This window comes from Mustela nivalis (assembly GCF_964662115.1).
Source record: "Mustela nivalis genome assembly, chromosome: 1".
In the NCBI taxonomy this organism is placed as follows: Eukaryota; Metazoa; Chordata; class Mammalia; order Carnivora; family Mustelidae; genus Mustela; species Mustela nivalis.
This window is the reverse complement of record NC_139020.1, coordinates 92971962-92993817: the sequence shown is the minus strand read 5'-3', so window position 1 is coordinate 92993817 and position 21856 is coordinate 92971962. Positions and strand designations below refer to the sequence as shown.

The 21856-nt window shown below is 41.4% G+C and overlaps 1 protein-coding gene across 7 annotated transcripts in view; it reads left to right on the top strand.

Moving 5' to 3' along the window:
* The window catches only part of TNIK (TRAF2 and NCK interacting kinase), a 378322-nt gene that overhangs the window by 251916 nt on the left and 104550 nt on the right, over nt 1-21856 (top strand). For all 7 annotated transcript variants that reach the window (XM_082688671.1, XM_082688665.1, XM_082688670.1 and 4 more), the window contains exons 5-8: nt 3212-3322; nt 6786-6876; nt 8960-9090; nt 20333-20387. In XM_082688671.1, coding sequence (XP_082544797.1) covers nt 3212-3322; nt 6786-6876; nt 8960-9090; nt 20333-20387 — 388 coding nt within the window. The remainder of the gene's footprint in view (nt 1-3211; nt 3323-6785; nt 6877-8959; nt 9091-20332; nt 20388-21856) is intronic.

Below are 21856 nucleotides of genomic sequence, written 5' to 3'. Positions count from 1 at the left end.
TTGGAATACTTGTTTTCAATCCTTTAGAGCATATGCCCAGAAGTGGACTGGCTGGGTCATAATGCAGTTCTGTGTTAACCTATTGTGGAACCATCAAACTGTCTGTGACTGCAACATTTCACATTCCCCCCAGCAGTATACAAGGGTTGCAATTTCTCCACATCCTTGGCAACGTTTGTTATTTCCTGCCTTTTTTTTTTTATTATTGTAACTATCCTAATAGGTGTAAAGTGGTATCTTGTTGTGATTTTTTGTTTATACTTTCCCTTTTTTAATTTAAATTCAATTAGCCAACATATAGTACATCATTAGTTTCAGATATAGCGTTCAACAATTTATCAGCTGCCTATAACACCCAGTGCTCATCACATCACGTGCCCTCCTTAATGCCCATCACCTGATTATCCCATTGTTTGCAGTTTCCTAAGAACTATTGATGTTAGACATCAGTTCATGTGATTGTTGGTTATTTGTATATCTTCTTTGGAAAAATGTCTATTCAAGCCTTTTGCTCATTTTTAAATTATGTTATTTTTATTTTTGTTGTTGATCTGTAAGTATCCTTTATGTATTCTTTTTTTGTAATTTTATTTTATTTTTTCAGTGTTTCAAAATTCATTGTTCATGTACCACACCCAGTGCTCCATGCAATATGTACCCTCCTTAATACCTACCACCAGGCTCACCCAACCCCTCGCCCTCCTCCCCTCCAAAACCCTCAGTTTGCTTCTCAGAGTCTCAGAGTCCAAGTCTCTCATGGTTTATCTCCCCCTCAGATTTCCCCCAACTCACTTCTCCTCTCCATCTCCCCATGTCCTCCGTGTTATTCCTTATGCTCCACAAGTAAGTGAAACCATATGATAATTGACTTTCTCTGCTTGACTTATTTCATTCAGCATAATCTCTTCCAGTCCCATCCATGTTGATAGAAAAGTTGGGTATCGGGATGCCTGGGTGGCTCAGTTGGTTAAGCCTCTGCCTTCGGCTCAGGTCATGATCTCATGGTCCTGGGATCAAACCCCACATTAGGCTCTCCGCTCAGGAGGGAGCCTGCTTCCCCCTCTCTCTGTCTGCCTACTTGTGATCTCTCTCTCTCTCTGTCAAGTAAATAAATAAAATCTTTAAAAAACATAAAAAGAACTCTTTTTTTTTTTTTTTACATAACCACAGTACCATTATCACACTTTCAAAAACCCTCATGTTTCTTTAGTATAATCAAATATCTAGTCTGTATTCAAAGCTCTAATTGCCTCAAAATTTTTAAGAGCTTTGGGGGAAAAACTCATACCCGGATAAGTCGCATCCCTTGCAAATTGTTGGTATATCTTTTTAATGTCTTTAAGTCTATAAATATCCCCTCCATCTTCTTTTTTCCTTCTTGCAATTTATTTGTTGAAGTAAATAGGTCATTTGCCCTGTGGAATTTCCTGTTCTAGGTTTTCTAAATTGTATCCCCATGAGGTAACATGTTCCTTAGTTCTCTGAATTTTCTGGAATTTGGTAGTGGGAACCAGACGCTTGATCAGATTCTGGGGTTTTTTGGTTTGTTTTTTGTTATTTGTTTGTTTCTGGCAAGGCTACTTCTTAGGTGATGCTATTATGCTAATCAAGAAGCAAATAATGTCTGGTTACTTCTTATGTTTATTATGTTAACAGCCATTGAGAATCAGTGCTTAAATTCATTAGTTTGTCAGGGACTATAAAATAGTGATAATTTGATTCTGTAATGTCCTCTTCATTTATTACATGGAATGTCTGCATTTTATAAAGAGAAGATTTGCCCCTTTTAATTACCAAATTATCTAGTGCTAAAATTTGTCTAAGAATCGCAATACAAATTCTTGATTCTTTCCCTCCATTTATCAGTTTGTTAGTGCATTTGGGTAAGTTTAATGCGTTTCAAGCCATTGCAGTTGTTCTTGTTATCGATGCTCAAATCTTCCCATCTTTGGCCAGTGAGAGCTTCTTCAGGTTGATACTTGAGTTCTTTCTAACATGACCTATGGTCTTTGATAGCTTCCTGACTATCACCTGTGATCATTTTACAACTGTTACTAGGTTGCAGTATGGTCTATTGTGTTACTTCTTAAATTTCCTTACAAAAAGTCTCTTTACTCCCTCTGGTAGTCTCGAGAAGATGGTAGGGTTTCCCTACCTTCTGTGGAATCATTAGACCAGTCAGAAAAGGCACTGGAAACTCATTCATGAAACTCACTTCATGAGTGTCACTGAGTTTCTACTAGGCATACATGGTGTTGATGTAAAGAATGTACATTTGGACAAAGCCAAAACCATCAATGTGATTTCATTGTGGGTCCACTTTAGTTGTTTCTAGTGTCTGGTCAGAGATCGATTGCTAGTTATTCTGAATTCTTATCATATAATTACAAAAAAATAAGTACTTAATAATAAGATGCCATTTGTTGATGACCTTTCTTTTTTCTATTTTTTTTTAAAAAAGGGGAGAAAGTAAGAAAATGAATGTTTCTTAATGCTAGAAAGTGAATGTAAAACCGAATGAATTGCTTTTCCTTTTCTTGTCTCTATTTTCCCATTAAATGAGAGGTGATTATTTTCTGCCTGTTTGATAAAGTTGCTTGAGTGCTGTAATGAGTTTATATTTATAGAGAACTTGAAGCTTTTTGGATGAAAGGTGCTAAATTAAGGCTTATTGTTTATTGAATTTATTTGATGTGTCTAACCTCCTGTGAACATTTGCTGAAGTTAATTAAAAACAGTCCCCATTCTGACAGTTTACAGTGCCACTTACAAACCAATAGCATAAACAGTGTATACTTTATTGTCCTAATGTCAGATTGCCTAGAAAACTATAGTTCTTTGAGACAGGGGAATGATCCACTTTTGTAGGAAAGATGAGATCAATTGCTGGATAAAAACACAGAGATATTCTCAACTACATCTGAACCACCTAGCTTCCCTCATTAAAAAAAAAAAAATACTTAGAATATGGGGATTTTCCTCGATTTCCAATTATAATTTTTAGGTTGGAAAATTTAAAAATAATCTTTCTTTTCTATCATTTGGAAAAAAATTAAGATATAAGTTTATGTTTTCTATACTGTTGTTTGATCACTTCTTTTTTATAGGAACGACATTCTAAAGCAGCCAGCTGGAATGACTTAGGCTTTCTTAACCCAGTGGAAGCTATGAAGTGTGATTATAATCATGGCATGTTTGCTTCCTTTGCCAGTTGGTGATGGAGTTTTGTGGTGCTGGCTCTGTCACTGACCTGATCAAGAACACGAAAGGTAACACCTTGAAGGAGGAGTGGATTGCATACATCTGCAGGGAGATCTTACGAGTAAGTGACAACACAGAGTCTCTTGAGAGGCGTTGAACTTTGTAGCAACCTTCTGCTAACATTCACAAAAGTATTGCATACGTGTTTAAAGCTTTACTCTAACAGTGATGGTGGTAGTGGTAGTTTTAGGGTCTGCTCCCATGAAGGCGAGAGCCATTCTGAACAGGCTACGTGCACTCTCATTTAGAGGGTTAACGTTGTGACTTCCCTTACCATAGGATTCATTTCCCATGATATTTCCAATTAGAAATCTGATTTTAGATCAAGGAGATAAGGTCTCACTTAGGAAATGACTTTTTTAGAGGTTTTTGATAACTCCATTTGAATTTTCCATTTGTGAAAGTTTATAACGAGATTAAGGATTACATGATATTTACCATTTTAGCATATAGAATCTAGTTTAACTGATTTTAAATTTAAAAAAAATTATTTGAGTTTGTCTGTTAAGCTGATCAAAATAACTGGACACGACTATGTCTGTCCAGTTTTGCCCACTGATCTCAATCAGGCAAACTGGACAATGGTGTCATATTTACTGAGATCAATTCAGAGAGAAGAAAATAGTTGTTCATATTTTAGTTCAGTCAGACTAGTTGGATTATCTCTTGCTACTGATTTGGAGGCTAATGTGTATTCACTGAACATTCTTACTAGATGTGCTTGGCAATCTAATTTATAAGCTCTTCCTTCTTAATCTAAGGGAATAAAAGTTAAAACTATTTTCATGATGTGTCCAAGATGCACTTTTGAGAGAAAGATTATGTGCTGCAAATGTGCAGCAACCTTCTGCTGAATGGATGGATGGGTGGATGGATGGGTAGATGCAAGACATTAAAAATATTCAAACCACATTAGGCAAAACAAAACAGTAAGTGAACTTTAAAAACAAAATCTTTAATAGCATAAAAGTCAAATACTTAGAAATAAACTTACAGAAAGGTGTGAATAACTTCTACACTGAAAGCCACAAAATATTACTGAGAGAAATTAAAGAGGACCTTAATAAAATGGAGGTGTATACAATTTCACAGATAAGAATACTTAATATTGTGAAGAAGTGATTTCTCCCTGGTTTGATCCATGGTTTCAATGAACTCCCCATCAAAATCCCTCTAGGTATAGCTGTGGATAATGACAAGGTGAGTTTTAAAGATTGCCTTGCCAAGAATAGCAAGACAATCTTGAAGAGGAAGGAGACAGCTGGAGGATTTATGCTGCCAGTTAGCAAGACTTATTATAAAGCTACTAAGTAAATAAAACAGAGTGGTATTGTCACAAGAATAGACAAATGGTCAGGGGAACAGAATCAAGAGTCCAGGAATAGACTCACTTGATCAGGACACCTGATTTATGGCAGAAGAAGTACTGCAAAGCATGAGTGCAAGGGTGCTCTCCTCAGTAAATAGTGCATGTTCAACTGAAGAGTCATGGGAAAACATGAAACTTGATATCTGCTTTATACCATATTCAAAAATTAATTCTAGCTTGATTAGGGATATAAATATAAAAGATAAAAAAAATAAAACTCTTAAGAGCAAACAGGATAAAACTTCCATGGCATGGGGTGGGCAAAAAGATTTCTGAGCCCAAGACAGAATTTGAATGGGAAACAAGGAGGTATGGTTGCTGCTTTCCTTCAAATCTGACATTTATTTTTGAGTGTTGAGGTGCTTTTGTGTAAACTTCAGTTGAATTTCTGACTTAGGATTTCACTCATTTAGAGAACGCACAAGGGGTTATTTAGGCCAATTATTTAGGCCCCCGTGAGTCCAAGAATATGTTGGATCTTCATGGCTGTTTCTGCAATACACCTTTCTGCTCTGGTGAGGAACCTTGGAATGGGGAACCCAGGGGAATCAGCCATGAGCTCTCCAGGGTTCTGAAAGCAGCAGGATGTCTCAACCTATGAGTACCACTCAGTACTTGATTATTTTCTTCCAATATATTTTCCCAGAAGATACTGGCCTTTGAGATAAGGTGGCTCATTGGAAGGAACATTCAATCACAAGATATTTTAGACATAATTCTCCTTGCATCATATGATCTCATTTACTACAATGTTTGGCTCACTTATGTGCTCTGGTACCTGCTTCCAACCACTGTGCTAGTGAAGGAATGTGGATATCTTCAGTCCCTCTAAGTACTCACAGGATGTTAGTATGTTGTAAAACCAGACATTTTAGTCGACTTGATGCCTACTTTGAGCTGAACTGACTAGAGAGGAAAGGTAATTTTTCAAACCCAAACAAGTGGTCCAGCTTCTCACATGGTTTACGTTTACTGATCTTCCTGAATGTATACATGGATCAAATTTGGGGGGCATCCAGATTTTCATGCTGAGTTTTTCCAACACAGGAATTCAGATATTTAGTTTTGTTTCTTTTTGTGTCAACCTCATCTTTCCATGCCAGAGTTTCATCATTATGGAGGAAAATTAAAAGTAAAGAAAATTATAAATAATAAAATGACATTAATTGCATATATAGTATGTTGAATTAGCAAGTGTTAGCATAATGTAATTTGCTTCAAGACTCCAATTTGAGTTTTTTTTAGGTTATACTTTGAGAAACGTATCACTACCTTAGAGCAAGTCCATAGATTTCAGAACTCACACCACAAATACGACAGAGAGTAATTCATGGAGAAACAGGACACCGGTTTGGATGTCACCAAATAATCATTTCATACATTGAACACAAAGTCACAAATCTCATAAAGCACTAAAGATGACAGTTACAGATGTCAACAAAGGAAATAGAAACTGCTATTTTCTTTTTTAAAATGTGAGCCACATTGGCTAAAGGTAATGGGGGATTTCTTGACTGGTCTGAGAAATACTTGATTGTGCTTAATTAAAATTATATGATACAATGTAGTCTTTAACTTTTTTTTTCTACTAAGTTTTTATCTAAATTCAAGTGCGTTAACATATAGTGCAATATTAGTTTCAGGAGTAGAATTTAGTGAGCAACTTTTAACTCTTGAATTCAAATATTGTTAAAAAAAAAAAAAGAGTGGCGGACTTAGTTAAATCAGGTTAGTTTTCCTTATGGAGACTATATAGATGTTCCTGTTATAAACTAGCACATGCAGGCAGTCCTCACTTTTCATAGTAGTGTTAGCTAAAACTCATGCATGCCAGAACCACATCATTGTCCTCGTGGGTTCGTTGCTACCTTAGATCATAGCTGATATGTAAGCAGTTCACTTAATACAGCAGCACACATTGCAAAGACTGCTTCTGTATTTCAGTTTATATTGATCAATTACCTAGTTTAGAACAGCACTATACACATGTGGAAGACCTGAGTATGATAACGAAGGTATCCAAAAGAAAAAAAGGAAAGAAAGAAAGTAGCTCTGGGTGAGTTTACATTTTTTTTGGATCATTGACAACCCAAATAATTTATTTGCATCTTGGCTTACGTTCTCCTTAACCCTTCTTAACTCTCTGTTACTCCAGGGGCTGAGTCATCTGCACCAGCATAAAGTGATTCATCGAGATATTAAAGGGCAGAATGTCTTGCTAACTGAGAATGCAGAAGTTAAACTAGGTAAGAACAGAATCCAGTGAGTGGAGGAATCAAAGGAATTGATAGGATTATTTCAACAGCTGGTTGGTTTTGTTGTTCTACTTCTTTTAATGAATGTAAATTTGTCACCATGAATTTGAAGGTCATTGTACTAAGGAATGATAGGAAAATGTTTCTTTGTCCATTTCAAAACATGTCTAAAAGCATTTGACAAGTGAACTGGTATACAATGTGGCAGACAGAACCATTTGCTTAATATGTAGAAATAATTCAGGTTTTCTCAAGCAAAACCCTTTAGATTAGAAGTGGCTGACCTGGGGCGCCTGGGTGGCTCAGTCATTAAGCTTCTGCCTTCGGCTCAGGTCATCATCCCAAGGTCCTGGGATCGAGCCCCAATCAGGCTGCCTGCTCAGTGGGGAGCCCACCTCTCCCCCTCCCACTTCCCTTGCTTGTGTTCCCTTTCTCACTGTCTCTCTCTGTCAAATAAGTAAATAAATAATTTTTTTTTAAAGTGACTGACCTTGAAATGGTTCCTATATCTCACCATTTGTTTACTTTGTTGCTGCTATAAGAGAACAGCGATGACCCATTTTTTTAACTGAAAAATATCCACATTTAGACATATTTAGAATAATGAATTCCTGCTATGTTCCCATATGGTTTAAGTTATATTTACATCGACTTCATTATTACCTAGGGCACCTGTACAAAAGGCGTGTTCAGTATTCTACTTTGAATGCATGCTGGTTATCCTGCTTGCATTTGCTGGAGTGATTAGAGAGGGAACCCTTTCCCTTGGTGCTGGGATTGTCCAGATAAGGACAAGAATCTCTCCGTGCTCCACAAGCCCCTCCATCTGCTTGGTACTCTGAGTAAGCGCACGAAGTGACAGCTATCCCGAAGATACTCAGTTTGTCATCTAGAAAGGAGTTATTGGCCATATGATTGTTTATTTTCAAAGAGATTGAAATACATCCCATGTTTATATCCCAAACATTTGTTCTTGTCTTTTTGTTAAAATATATAACTTCCATTTTTTTCTCAGCATTTGGGGCCAAACTTTCATCTCATGAATATTCCCTCTTAAAACAAAAACACACATTCCTTAGGGAAGGCGTGTGTGTGCGTGTCTGTGTGTGCATGTACGTGTGTTCGTATGGACTGCCTAAATAATCTGTCCTCAGAAGCTTCGCTCATCACTGATTAACCGTCACTTGTTGAGAGAATACTCTGTTGGTCCTGGACACACCCCTTTATATTACAGCAACTCTGTGTCAATATCATCACCCTTGTTTTACAAATTTGGAAACTGAAGCTTAAATCTTGATCTGCTAGCCTCAGCTCAGATCACTAGTATATGGCAGAAATGGGATGCAAACTTAAGCAATCTGACTCCAGAAACTTGGCTCTTAACCACTTTCTTTGTATCCCCCAAGTATTCTCTTCGATGGCAAACAAGCTGGCCTTTGATTTAACACCTGTATTTGGCCCTTACGGGCCCTTGGTTTAACCAAATACAATATTTTGGGCTTTCCTTATTGGTATACTTTAGTCATTATACATGCATTTTAAAAATAGACATTCACAATAGTTAAAGGGAAGAAGCAACCCACGTCGGCCATCCACAGATGAGTGGATAAACGCAACATGGCATGTACATATGATGGAATATTCCTGAACCTTAAAACGTTAGGAAATGCTGGCCCATGTTCTGACATGGACAACCCTTGAGGTATTACGCTAATTGAAATAAGCTGGTCACACAAAGGCAAATACTGTATGACTCCACTTATATGAGGTATCTGTAATATTCCAGATTTATAGAGACAGAAAGTAGAATGGGGAGAGGGGAGAATGGGGGGTTATTGTTGAAATGAAACAGAGTTTCAGTTTGGGAAGATGAGAATGTTCTGGAGTTGCATTGTGGTGATGGTTGCGCAGCAATGTGAACATATTTAATGACACAGAACTATAACCGTAAAAATAACTAAAAATTGTGAATTTTGTGGTATGCTTATTTTGCTGCAGTTAAAAAAAAAGGCACATTTATTTTATTCGCCATATAATCATCCAAGACTTTATTCATTTATCTTCTCTTAAATAGTGGACTTTGGTGTCAGTGCCCAGCTTGATCGAACAGTGGGCAGGAGAAATACTTTCATCGGGACCCCTTACTGGATGGCACCAGAAGTCATTGCCTGCGACGAAAACCCAGACGCCACATATGATTTCAAGGTATGACTTCCTCTTCATTGTTTCAGAACTGTGCCTCATGTCTAGTCCTGAGTTCACAGTGGGAGAATTCTCACATGCCTTTGGGCCTATGATTAAGTAATCCAAAGGGAGAACTGAAAAGCATTATTCGAATTTAAAATGATAAGACGCTCAAGTGAGAATATTTTCCATGAATTCACCTGTTTTATCTGATTGCCTCTTTGTAAAAAATGTTGAGACCATTTTCTAGATTCTCTTGAACTTACTCTTGTTTCTTATTAGAAAATAGTTTTCTTATGAAAGTGTTGAATCACTGCATTGTACACCTGAGACTAATATTACACTGTATGTTAACTTACTGACATTTTAATAAAAACTTAAAAATAGGTAACAAATTTTTATTTTGATTATAGTTTACATTTTTAGCAAAAAATTATATAGATATGCATATATATATTGTATATATATATTCGGAGAAATTTTTATTTATAAAGAAAGCCAATTTGTTGTCTTGGGTCATCTTTTTCTGATTAAAAATAGACTTTCTCATTTCTCCATTGCTCAAAGTTTAACTATTGAAGTTTCTTTTTAATGAGAGCGAACAAAATGGGATGTTGGTAGCTACCTCATGTTATTTTTGTAGACTATCATGCTCTTTCATTGAAATTTGATTTGAGGCTTGTTATTTTGTATCATAAAGTGGCAATTTGCTAATAAATTCAAGGCAGTGTTTAAGTAGAGGGTGACAGTTGTTCCCTTCTCCAGGAAGCCCCCCCACCTTTTCCATTTTACTAGCCAGTAATCAAACATAGTTTGGGGTTACTATCCCACTCATGGCTGCAATGTCAGGTGACATTATAGTCATGAATCGTGGCTGAAAGTTGAGACGTTAAAATTGGAGGCAAATGGGATGTAGGAACTGTGGGTTTTCAGTGCAATAGATGAAGAGATACGCTGTGGTTTTTGTATAGACCACAGCACAACCTTAGGCCAGATCTAACACTATCCACACTGGCTTCACAGATGCATAGACTTTTCACCAAAGTATTTTAGTGGTCACCTCCACATGCCTTCCTCTTGCAGATGGGAAACGGAGGCCAGAGGCCCTTGCAAGTACACACAAAGTTACTGGGCTTCTCAGAGTTGGGTCTTGAACACGCATCTTCCAACTCTCTTTTCAGAAGATTACCAATATACTACCCCGCTCCTCTATGATGTACTCCTATATAAATCAACTTACCCACAAAACAGCTTCCGAACAGTATATTTGAAGAATTTCTTTTTTAAAGAACATTTTTAGTTCTCCACATGTGGAGTTATTATTGAAATCAGGTCACAAAGATGCAAACATTGCAATGTCTTCAGGACCCAGTATCTCAGGGCATTGACAAAATTATTTGCCTCTTTGGAGAAATACAAGCTGAAAGTCTAAAACCAAAATAATCTCCTGTAAATGTCTTTCTCCTCTCAAAGTTAGTCACTGTAATAACCTGACAACAATCTGTCTGAAAACAGCTGCCAAGTTAAAAATTAATGTCACCAAAATAAATCTCATTTATTTCAACTGCTAATGATAAGCACATTTAAATAATTTAATTTGCAGATCCCTTCAGAGGAACCACTAGAAAATATATGTCCCAGACCAGATATGTGTATCCTAATTGACTATAAGTAATTCTCCAAACAATAGTTATACTTAACAAGCGCTAACTAGTTTGCTTTTCGGACACGGATATTTTTCACTGCTTTATAACATACCATAGAGAATCAGGGTGTTTCAAACTTTTACCCTTGGTTTAGCCTTCTAACTATTCTGAGTGGTTGTACTTTATGTGGGACTTCTTTTCGGTCACTGTGACTTCGTCATTTTCAATAAAGTAGAAGACAACTTCTTTTTGGCGAAGCCAAAGCTTAGAAGTATACTGATATGATCCCCTTTCCTCGGATTAAGGCTAAGGAAAATAGTTTGGGATCAGTGAAAGAATTTGGAGCCAATGCATAATTCTAGGTATGGACAAAGCCTGGTGTCTGAGTAAACACGGGGGGATTGTGCAGCACAGGGTAAGTTCAGAGGTACTGGAAGGTCCATGTGACTATAGAAGTATTCTAAGACATTAATAAACTGATGATTAATTTCAGTGTCCTTTATTAAAAAAAATAAGGAATCTTGATGAAAGAACAATTTCACTATATTAGTCATTTACACCTTAGTGAGAATTACTTTATTAGGATTGTCATAAGTGCAGGTGGTATGAGAGGCGGATGAAGCCATGGCAAGAATATGAGCCTCACCAGTCATTGTCATGGGTACAAGAACGGGCAGAACAAAAGGGTGAATTAGGAAAACCGGGCAAATGGGAAGATTTATTTCAACCCCCTCACACCTTTACAGTGAACCAGAGAGGCAGTGATTCTGGAAATATAATCTTTCTACTTCTTTCTTGGCACCAGATTTTATCCTTTTTTCTGCTCACCATTCTTAGGAATGTGGTCTGTCACCAGGAGAAAACTTGACAATATGTTGCCTTTCAAAACCGTTTCTTCATTCACTCAGCACCTATTTATTAAACGCCCACCACATGTAAAGAATGAGCCAAGCTTCATCTGTCCATGCAGTTTTTGATACATAAAGTTCATTTGCAGCCCCGTCCAAGTTCCGGTGTTTGGTACCATGCCTTCCTGGTCCATTTGACCCAGCCGTTATCTCCCAGCCTCAGAAACGTGTGTCAACACTTTGGGCTCTCATGTGCTGTAGATCTTACCTAGAGGGTATGTTTGCAATACTTTGGGCTCTCATGCGCTATAGATCTTACCTAGAGGGTATGTTTGCAATAAAAGATGACTTGAAAGCCACCAGGTTTTGTTAGATTTCACAAAAGCCCTTCCTTAAAAATACAGACCAATGTAAGAGAAGAATATAATTTTATTATTTGATTTATTAGTCACTGATTATCAGCTACTATATGAGTACCTTGAGATATCTACTATTTAAGATATCTTCAAAGACTGGTATAGATTTTTCTAGGGACTACCATAATTCAATAAAAGAAAGGCCTCTGTAGAAAGGTCATCTGAAGAGCTCGTGCTTTTCGGTGCAATCTGGTTTTGTCTGATACCTACCAGGCATGGTAAGTAACTAATTGGAAATAACCCCTAAGGAGGAACACCAGAATCTCATACGCCTGGTGTGTTCACTTTCCCCTAGAGGCCCTTCCTTTCTTGTTTTCAGAAATTCTGTCAAAACACTTCAGGCAAAAGGAAAGGTTTCATTTCCCTGATAAGTGTGTGGGGCAATAATGAGTGCTTTCTCATTTAATAACAAGCATTCAAAGATTTAAAATTAAGAAAGCCATTCAAAATTCCTAAGCTGTTTAAATTGTTATTTTTGAAATTTGAATTTCAGTTCAGTTGGATGGGAGTTGTCAAGGGTTTTATCGTCCCGTGGATCTATTGCTTTAACAGAACTACTCACACTAATAAAAGTTCTCTGCAGCCAAATTCTCAGCAATAGGGAACTGGTGGAGTGAAGCCAAGAGCATCTGGCCAGTGGAATACCATGCAGCCATTTTAGCAATGAGGCAGCGTGTGTGCTGAAGCTGGACAGATCCCAAGATAGAGTGTTAAACGCTAAGAGCAGCTCACGGTGTATAGAGTACACAACATCTAGTCTTACTCGTCCCTACCCCATGGATATATGACGTGGGAATGGAGAGCTTAACATTTTTATTTTATATATATTTTTTATATATTTTATTATATGTATTTTTTTTGTCCTGCGCCCCCCCCCCCTATAAACTGACCTTGCTTTTATGTTAAATTAGTATAGAAAAATCCGGTGAAACAGCATAGCCCCTCCCTCACTCCCCAACTCCCGTCCCATCCTCTGACCCAACCTGCACTGATGTTGTATGTTAGTCACCTCAAGTCTGCTTACGGGACTTTGCACACAGGTGCCGTGTATCATTGGCAGCCCTGGGTGTCTCTTCCGGGCTCAGGTGAATGTTGTACTGGGGCTGTGGAGCAAGCTCGCAGGCTCCCATGTTACAGATAACTGGCTTTAATCAGGCAGGCTGAAAGGAGAAATCGCGACTCATGGGGCGTCACCAAGATTCACGCAGGGTGTGATGCGAGAGGACAGTACTCAGATTGCAGAATGAGGTTTACATTCCCAAGTGAGGCCCGGCCTCAGTGTACTGCTGAGAGTCAAACAACTCCCCGCCTTATTCGGAAGGAGGGAAGGATGATAGAGATACATGTTATTATCACCCGTAAGAAGCTGACGTTCCTATGAAATGCGTTCCTATGGCTTCATGCTCCTATCCACCTGTCTAGAAGTCCTCGTTGAGACACAGCAGGACCCCCCGTCCCCACCTGCATGTCCCCAGCTGGAAGTAATAAAGCTATTCTAACATTTCCCCTTGGGTCAGGTAACAAATGTGGATGAACGAGGCCCTGAAGATTCTTGCCCTCAGTTTGTTTTATGTGGGAAATGGAATTATTTAAATTGCTCCCTGTTCCTGAACATCCTCAGTTATCTCGAGTGACTTCTCAAGCCAACCCCTTGGCTCTTTACATAGAATGTAGAATATCAAAGTGTAAGGCCTAGTGAATCAGAGTGAAGCTTTTGAAGTCAGACAGGACTGGTTTACAATGTAGACATTGCCTCCTGTCTGTTACCTAGGGAAGCTATTGAAACCTTCTGAGTCTCCATGAAATGGGAAGACTAGATCGTAGATCACAAGGTTGCATTAGAATAAAGTGAGCTCACATCTACAGAGGAACGAATTCGGTGCCTAACACTTGGAGCTCCTCGACATATTATAGTTGGTATTTGTGCTTGTGTGTCATAGGAAGGTACTACTATTTGGGGTCATTTTTTTTTTTTTTAACCAAAAAAAGCCAGCCACATCATATGAGTCAAACCTCATATTTGTCTGACACACCTTTACTTGTCTGCTTATGTTGAGTCAGAACCTGCTTCTCCATAACTTCTACCCCTAGGCGAAGGAGCTTCCCTTAGGGCTCACACACAATAAATATAATTCCGTTTTCCAACTGGAGCATTGCCACAGAGAGAATAACAATACGTCACAACGGAAGACTGTTTTCTGGTCCATGAGACTTGGTCAAGTCCACTGTCCTGATCGTGCCAGTTATTACGCTGTTGTCTGTCGGGTCTAGACTACCTTGCTATCCTCTGCTTTGGGATAATGGCACTAGCACTCAGTGAACCCCTTTTCTACCTGTCCATCTGGCTTTCCACAAGGCTCTTCCAGGAAAGGGAGCCCACAAGGCCGGAGGAGGTGGGATATGCCCTTTCCTTCTGCTTCCTGTAAGATGCCTGCATCATCTCAGTGACTTCGCTGAGAGCAGTGACATGACAGAGCTCACTGCCACCATCCCTGACCCTGGTGGGCTGGCTGCACTGCCGGTCAGTGATAACAATGCCAGTGTTTGTGCAGTCTCCACTATTTGCATTGCATTGTGTTAAGCACTGTGTATTTATATGTGTGTGTGTGTGTATACATATATATATTTTGAACTTATTGAACCAGAACTTATTGAGTTCTGGTATTAACTCTGCAAGACAGGTGTTCTCTTCCCATTCTAGGTCAAGAAATGGGTTCTGAGGGGTTAAGTGGCTTGCAAGCTAGTTGTCAGAGCTGAGAGTCAAATCTAGGTCTGTCTGTCTGTCTGTCTAGCAGGAGCTCTTTCTGCCTCTTCATGCACGGGATGGGGGAGGGGAAAGGGGCAGGGGCTCTTTACTGTGTCCCCGTAACCCTCTCTTTCCTTGTATAATTGGTTGACCCATCTGCAAGTGTCCTTTTCTTCATGGGTTGGGCAGCCGAGCCCCCAAAGGGGTGCTCTTTGGCTGTGTTCAAGTTTCCTGCCTGCCCTCTGACCACACCCACCCCACACCGGCCGGAAGCTGCGTGCTCGCCCCAGCCTTCTCAAGAGGCACTAGAATTTGTCTCTGTTCCATTCGTAACGCACACAGGACTGGGCTATTAATCATGCCACAGGCCAGGCCGCACAGCGCCTCGGAATAATGAATTACCCAGCTCCTGCCAAAACGAGTCACACCATGGCCACAAAGGAAACTTATCTCTCCCCGACTCTCTCCCCATCTTGTTCCCCCCTCTTCCCTTTCTCGTCTCCTGTGATCTGTCTTGCCAGTTGTAATTGGAACATTTTCTCCCGTATTTAAGTTCTGAAGTGTCTTTGGGACTTGCTAATGTATCCAAAGGCTTAAAACAAGTCCCGTCAAGGACGTTTATTGCTGTCTAGCATGGGCAGCTAAGCGTAGCTTACAAGAAGCTCTGGGTATATATGGCCAGGAATATAAATGTGCCTTTTGGAAAGGAAGAGAACCCCAAGGGGGGAAATGTGTGTGTGTGTGTGTGTGTGTGTGTGTATTATATATTATATAAAACACACACACACACACACACACTTATTTATTTATTCCTAATGATGATATCAAACAAGGGCTTAAAGAAGAAGCAATTTCTGGCCTGGTCATGAGACAGAGGTTGCATAGGACTTGGGAGAGTCACACCCTCCTAAGGGATTATTTTGGGACTTAGGGGGGAAGCTGCCTAAGAGGGGATCTGAGGTGATGTGTCCTGAATAAGAGAGACCTCTCTCTTCCCTGACTTCTGCTGCTTCCTTTGGGGGTAAACCAAAATCACCTAACAACTGGGACCTCTCCATTTTTCTACTGTCAGAATTTTTCCCCTCAAATTATTGCTGTCTACATATTATCACTAGGGAAGGCTTTTGGCTGTTCTTAAGTTTCTTTACATCATCGGAAGTCTAGAGGCAGGCCGTCCAGGGTTGGTGTAGTAGCTCATGGATATACTCAAAACCCAGGCTCCTACCATTCTGCCCTGTTGTAATTAATTTGTTGACTTATTGTCTCATGGTTGCAAAATGGATGCTGTAACTCTAGATATAATGTTTTTATCCAAGGCACTAAGAAGTGGGAAAGAGTTGTCAAGACATCCACTGTGTTTGTCACTCATATCAAGAAAAACAAAAGCTCGGGGCGCCTGGGTGGCTCAGTGGGTTAAGCCGCTGCCTTCGGCTCAGGTCATGATCTCAGGGTCCTGGGATCGAGTCCCTGCTGAGCAGAGAGCCTGTTTCCTCCTCTCTCTCTCTCTGCCTGCCTCTCTGCCTACTTGTGATCTCTCTCTGTCAAGTAAATAAATAAAATCTTAAAAAAAAAAAAAAAAAAGAAAAGAAAAACAAAAGCTTTCCCCAAAGCTCCCAGAGGATGTCCACCTGTGTCTTATTGGCCAGAACTACTTCTCATCCTTACCTATCCTCCTTCGCTGCAGGGGAGTCTGGAAAAACAAGCTTAGCTTTCCTGCGCTCTGAATTGGAGGTAGCAAGGGAAATGGGGACCGAAAAATGCTTGTGGGGTTAGCCAACAAACAAGGTCTGCCACAACCGGAGAGAGGTGACTCCTAGAAGAATGTATTGGGCAAGCACAGACAGCTTACCTAACAGTGGAGAAGAAGGAAATTCGTATGCTTGAGCTCTACTGTGGGCCCGAGACTGTGCCAGGCAGCAGACCCGTGTGCATGCATGTCCCAGTAGCTCTGTTGTACACTGAGCAAGCTAAGCTCTGAGCGGTGTTCTGCGGGTAGTTAGGAACCTGGATTTGAATGCAGGTCCATCGGACTTCGAAGACTATTCGTGCTGCCTCTGGGAAATTGAAGCCAGTTTCCTAGCACTGGTTTTTCAGGTGCCTCTCTGGATCTCAGCACCTTTGTTGAGTCTCCAGCACCTTCATTACCCGTAAATGAAGTAGGAATTTGGAACAATTCTTTTATAGGTCCCTCATAAGTTTCACTTATAAGATGAGTACTCGGGCTTTTATGTCGTGATGACAATTAAAAGAGAAGTGACCTGGGGGACAGGAGACCTGGCTCTGCTCCAAAGCCGGTGCTGAATTGCTCTGTGGTCTTGAGTACCTCCTTTCCCCTTGTCTGTGAAATAGAAGGAGGGAGATGCCCTGCGAGGAGTCCAACAGTCTTAGAACACAGGTTTGACCCCTTTCCCTCTTGCGTCTTTCATTTGTTCCTTCCTCCAACAATTATTTCTTAAGTGCCTACTGTGTGCTGGGTGCTGCTCTGGGTACTTGGTATAAACTAGGCATCAAAACAAAGATCCCTGCCCTCATGGACCTTGTGTTATATCCAGTCTGTGTGCGCTGGGGCCCGGGACACAAACAGTAAACGTAACACGGTATAGATTAGGAATGAGTAAATTACACAGATGTGAGAGGGTGATTCGTTCTCTGGGGCACAAAAGTGGGAAATGGGATGAGGTCTGGCAGGGCCCGAGGAGACAGTCGGGGGTCTCCACTGAGAACATGGCATTTGAGCAAAGGCTCCACGGAGAGGAGGATGTCAGCCAGCACACAGTTAGGGTCATGGCTGCAAGCAGAGGCGAGAGCTGGAGCAAGGACTCAGAGCCAGATGTTTGCCTGGGTTTTCTGCATGATTTTTCCCCATCTGAGGATTGGCCTGGAGCTCTTCTCTCCTGAACCCTCTCATTTCGAAGTGTTGGCCTTCAGTTGGCTTTCAGACCCACTCAAACTTCCAGGAGTTGAAGGCCACTTAAATTTGACCCTCCTGTGGCCCTTAGGGACAGAGAGCCTGGCCACCACCTCTGAATTTGTACCTCATTGCACATGAGAGAAACACTTGATTTCTGGAGATAGAGGGAAAGTGATAGAACCACCAAGTCCTAGAGATATTGAAATCCTATCAAAATAGCACAGCCTACCATCTCCAGTCTATTCCTGCTGTGTTTCCTGTTTAATACCTCCTGCACCGTGAGTGACTCAGTGTTTTTTTTTCCTTTTTTTTTTTTTTTTTTTTTTTTGAGAGAGAGAGAGAGAGAATGAACAAGTGGGGAAGAGGGTTAGAGAGAGAAGGAGAAGCAGACCCCCTGCTGAGCAAGGAGCCCGATGTGGGGCTTGATTTCAGGACCCCAGGATTACAACCTGAGCTGAAGGCAGATGCTCAACCGACTAAGCCACCCAGGGACCCCTGACTTGGTGTTTCTGTCATGTTGTCAAATGATTATCTATATTGATTAACCCTAAAGCCCCAGGTAAGAGAGTGTTGTGTTCTCTGCTTTACCAGTTACTGCTCCTGAGTCAGTGCACAGTAGGGGCATGGGCTTTCCCCATTAGCTGCAGCGGGGCCTCCCTAAGCAAGGCCAGGAGCCCCCAGGAAACCTCAGTCACTTGCTGGGCTGTGCAAACATGTGTGTGTGTGTGTGTGTGTGTGTGTGTGCATGTGCATGTGTGATGACAACTTTAAATACATCTTGAAATGTAACAAAGAAAAAGAACAAGAGTTGCCTTCTTGAGTTGTGTTCTAAGCAGAGAGGTGACTTAGGATCTGAGAACAGTGATATCGTGCAGGTGTGTTATTATCCCAAGTCAAACTGAGAACATGTAACATGTGAACTGATTTATAGGCTCATGAATTAAAGGAATCTCCCCTTAGTCCTTGTAGAGGGTTAGTGTGTGTCCCAGACACCTACTCTAAAGTAGATGACACTTCAGGCAAGAGGCTACACCCCTCCCCCACCAGAAAGCCCCCTGTGGGCATGTGTGGGTCTCAGTCCCGATGCTGAACAGGGCTGGGTGTCACTCACGGGGTGCTCAGAAGTTTAGTTCTGGTTAATGGCTCAGCATGGATTTCATAGTCCCTTTTCTGGGTATATCTCCTTTCTTGTGGCCTTGAAATTTGTTTGATGGGAAGAACAAGGAATCTTAACTTTGATCTCTGTCATCTGCAAGAGGTTAGAGGAGAGAATTCAGAATGACATACAAAATGCAGGGTATATTGAAAATGAAAGGAGGGTGAGATTCTTCATCAGGATTGTAGGCCATTGAACCAAATTTCACATTGTATGGTCTTACCAAGTGTGCAGGGTCATTGAAGCAGCAAGCTTCCTTATCTGGTTTCCCCCTTTTTTGATTTGCTCCCTCTTGTGCAATCCCTAGGGACAATCCCTAGGGACAACATCCTGAGCCATAGACACAGAGAGGGGGAGAAGCATGCTGTTGCAGACTCGGATTGTACAGGAGGGGGTAATGGCACAGTCTAGAAAATTCTGACAAGAATGTAAAAGTCAGTCTTACCATAAGAAAGAACTTAAGGGTACAGGCTCTCTGTTTTGCATATTGCCTACTTACAGGATCTAAGATATTGTTCATTCACTCGACAAACATATCAAGCACGTGCCTGGCTCTGTCCTGGGCACTGGAGATTATCGTGAACGGCGCCACCCAACAGTTTCCCTGTCCTCATCTCATTTGGTTAAACCGTCTGAAATTGCTGTCTTCGTAGGTCAGAGACAATCCACTAAGTACACATCTACTATATGATTCAGCCATTCTAATCCTAGGTGTTTACATTAAAGAAATAAAAGCCTATGTCCATACAAAGATTTGTACGTGAACCTCTGTAGCTGCTTTATTTGGCGTAGCTCAGACTGGAAACACTCCAAATGTCCATCCACAATGGATAAACAAATTGTAGTAGGGATAGCCAAGGGATGGAAGAGCAGTCGGCAGTAAAAGGGAAGGAAATACTCCCACACACTGTCCATTACATTCCAGAGAGAAATGGAATGATTGAATGTCTGCAAAACTTCAGAAGCTGCAAACTAGCCCACGGTGACAGAAAGCAGATCAGCGGTTGCCTCAGAGCAGGAACTGGGTCAGGGGACAGCAAGGGCAGGAGGGGAGATTTCGAAGGAGCAAGTACAACGTTTTGGGGGTGCTGGGTATATTTAGTGCTGACTGTTTGATGGTTTCCCAGGGGCAGACGTCTCCAGACTTGCCAAATGATACACTTGAAATAGAAGCAGTTAATTCTATGATAATTATACCTGAATAAAGGTGTTTAAAAAAAAAAAAAACAGCCAAATCATACCAGTTTCATATGGTTCCATCCACAGATAAATTTTGGTGATCAATTCATTTATAAAACCTCATATTTATTTTTCATATATTTACTGAAAATCCGCGGTGTGTCCGATCATACCGTGAAAGATGCTACCCACAAAAAGTAAAAAAAAAAAAAAAAAAAAAAAGGCCACTTTGAAGCTTCCTGGATGAAGCGGGTCCATAGAGGACTGGCTTTCCTGCAGGGAGTTCTGGAGCCGTTAGCAGCTGAAGCAGCTTCCTCTCCGTCTCCTGCATTTGTGATGTGTGTGCCTTCGTCTCTTTCAGAGTGACCTGTGGTCGCTGGGAATCACCGCTATCGAGATGGCAGAAGGTGCTCCCCGTAAGTACCCTCGTCCGGGTGCGATCTGTCGCGGGGCTGCTGTCCGCGGACCCTGCGCCTTCCCCGCCAGGTGCCTGCGAGGCTTTCCTTCGGCTACGCCGAGCCGGCTGTGGGTTGGAGCTGGCGAAGTCGTCTTCGCGCCGCCAGGAATCCGTTCGTTTCAGAGCCGCGCGAGGATCTTGTGTCGAGAGGGGAAAGAAGGAAAGGGAAAAGGCACTCCGGCAATGTGGGTTGTTTGACGGATCCCGCGCGTCCTTGATTCTTGATCTGCTCTTTGCTCGGAGCAGAGCTGGGGCCGACCCGCCAAAGCCCGGGAGCTCCAGCGCAGCACGAATCAGAGCGGGTTCCCAGCGCGCGATTACGCAAACCCTTGTACTTCGTGGCTCTCCCTCCTCGCATGATACTGCTGTTCGGATCTTTAGGTGTGAGGCCGAGTGGTCGAGCCTCGGACCTTCGGGGACCGTCTGTCGGAAAGGCCTTGTCCTCTGGCGTGTCGGTGCTGCGGAGGGCCTCCAGGAGCCACGTGCTGCCGGTGACCTCAGGCTCCGGGGACTTCCCTGCAGGAAGCCGGCTCACCCAGGGTCCAGCTGCTGGTGTGGCCCCCGGGGCCCCGCTCCACCCCACAGCCAGTGTCCTAGCGTGGCAGGGATAGAAGGCAGGCCTTTTTCTCGAAGACACAAACTCTCACCCCTCAGGTCCACCGCTTCCTTTCCTCGGTCTAGCACACACTTCATCTGCCTTGTCCACCTCTCGCTTTCACTCCGATCAGACTTGCAGAGCAATGCGACAGATGTGCCAGCCGACCAGGCCCCCTCCCCACTGGCTTTCAGGCAGGAATTCTCCCTGGAACTATCTTCTCACGTGGTTAGTGCTGCCTTGGCCTCTGCTTTCCAGAGGACCTGACCCTTCTTTGCCTGGCAGGTCATTCTGCTCATAAGGCTGTTTATCTTCCCATTATCCTAGGCTTTGTATTTCTCACTTTAGAGTTGGTAGAATTCATCTGTAGCGTGATTGATTTGGAGTGTCTGTTGACAAAATTCCCTTCATTCGCAATGCTAATAGGCATTTATGAATCAGAAAAATCATATATTGCAGTCCAAAATATTATTCTCATATTATCATTCTTGATGAGTAGTAGAGGGGGCCAAAAATAAATGTCTACTCCCACAATCCTTTAGTTTTTAAGGAGACTATATTCTTACTCTGGAAAAAAAGGAAAAGATAGCCCCAGAGTTTTGAGAAGTAAACTAGTGAAATATTTTGATTAAAATAAGAATGCGTGAGTGCTTTCTCTCTAAACCATAATGCCATGTTTACAGGTTGAGATATCTTAATAACTCTTCTACCAGAGCCTCTTTGCCTCCATCTCTCTGTTCTTTCTGGGGCCAGTGAGCAAACAAACAAACAAACAAATAAAACCCAGAAACAAGCCTGTCATGAAACCTGAAAAGCCATGAGGATATTTGGAA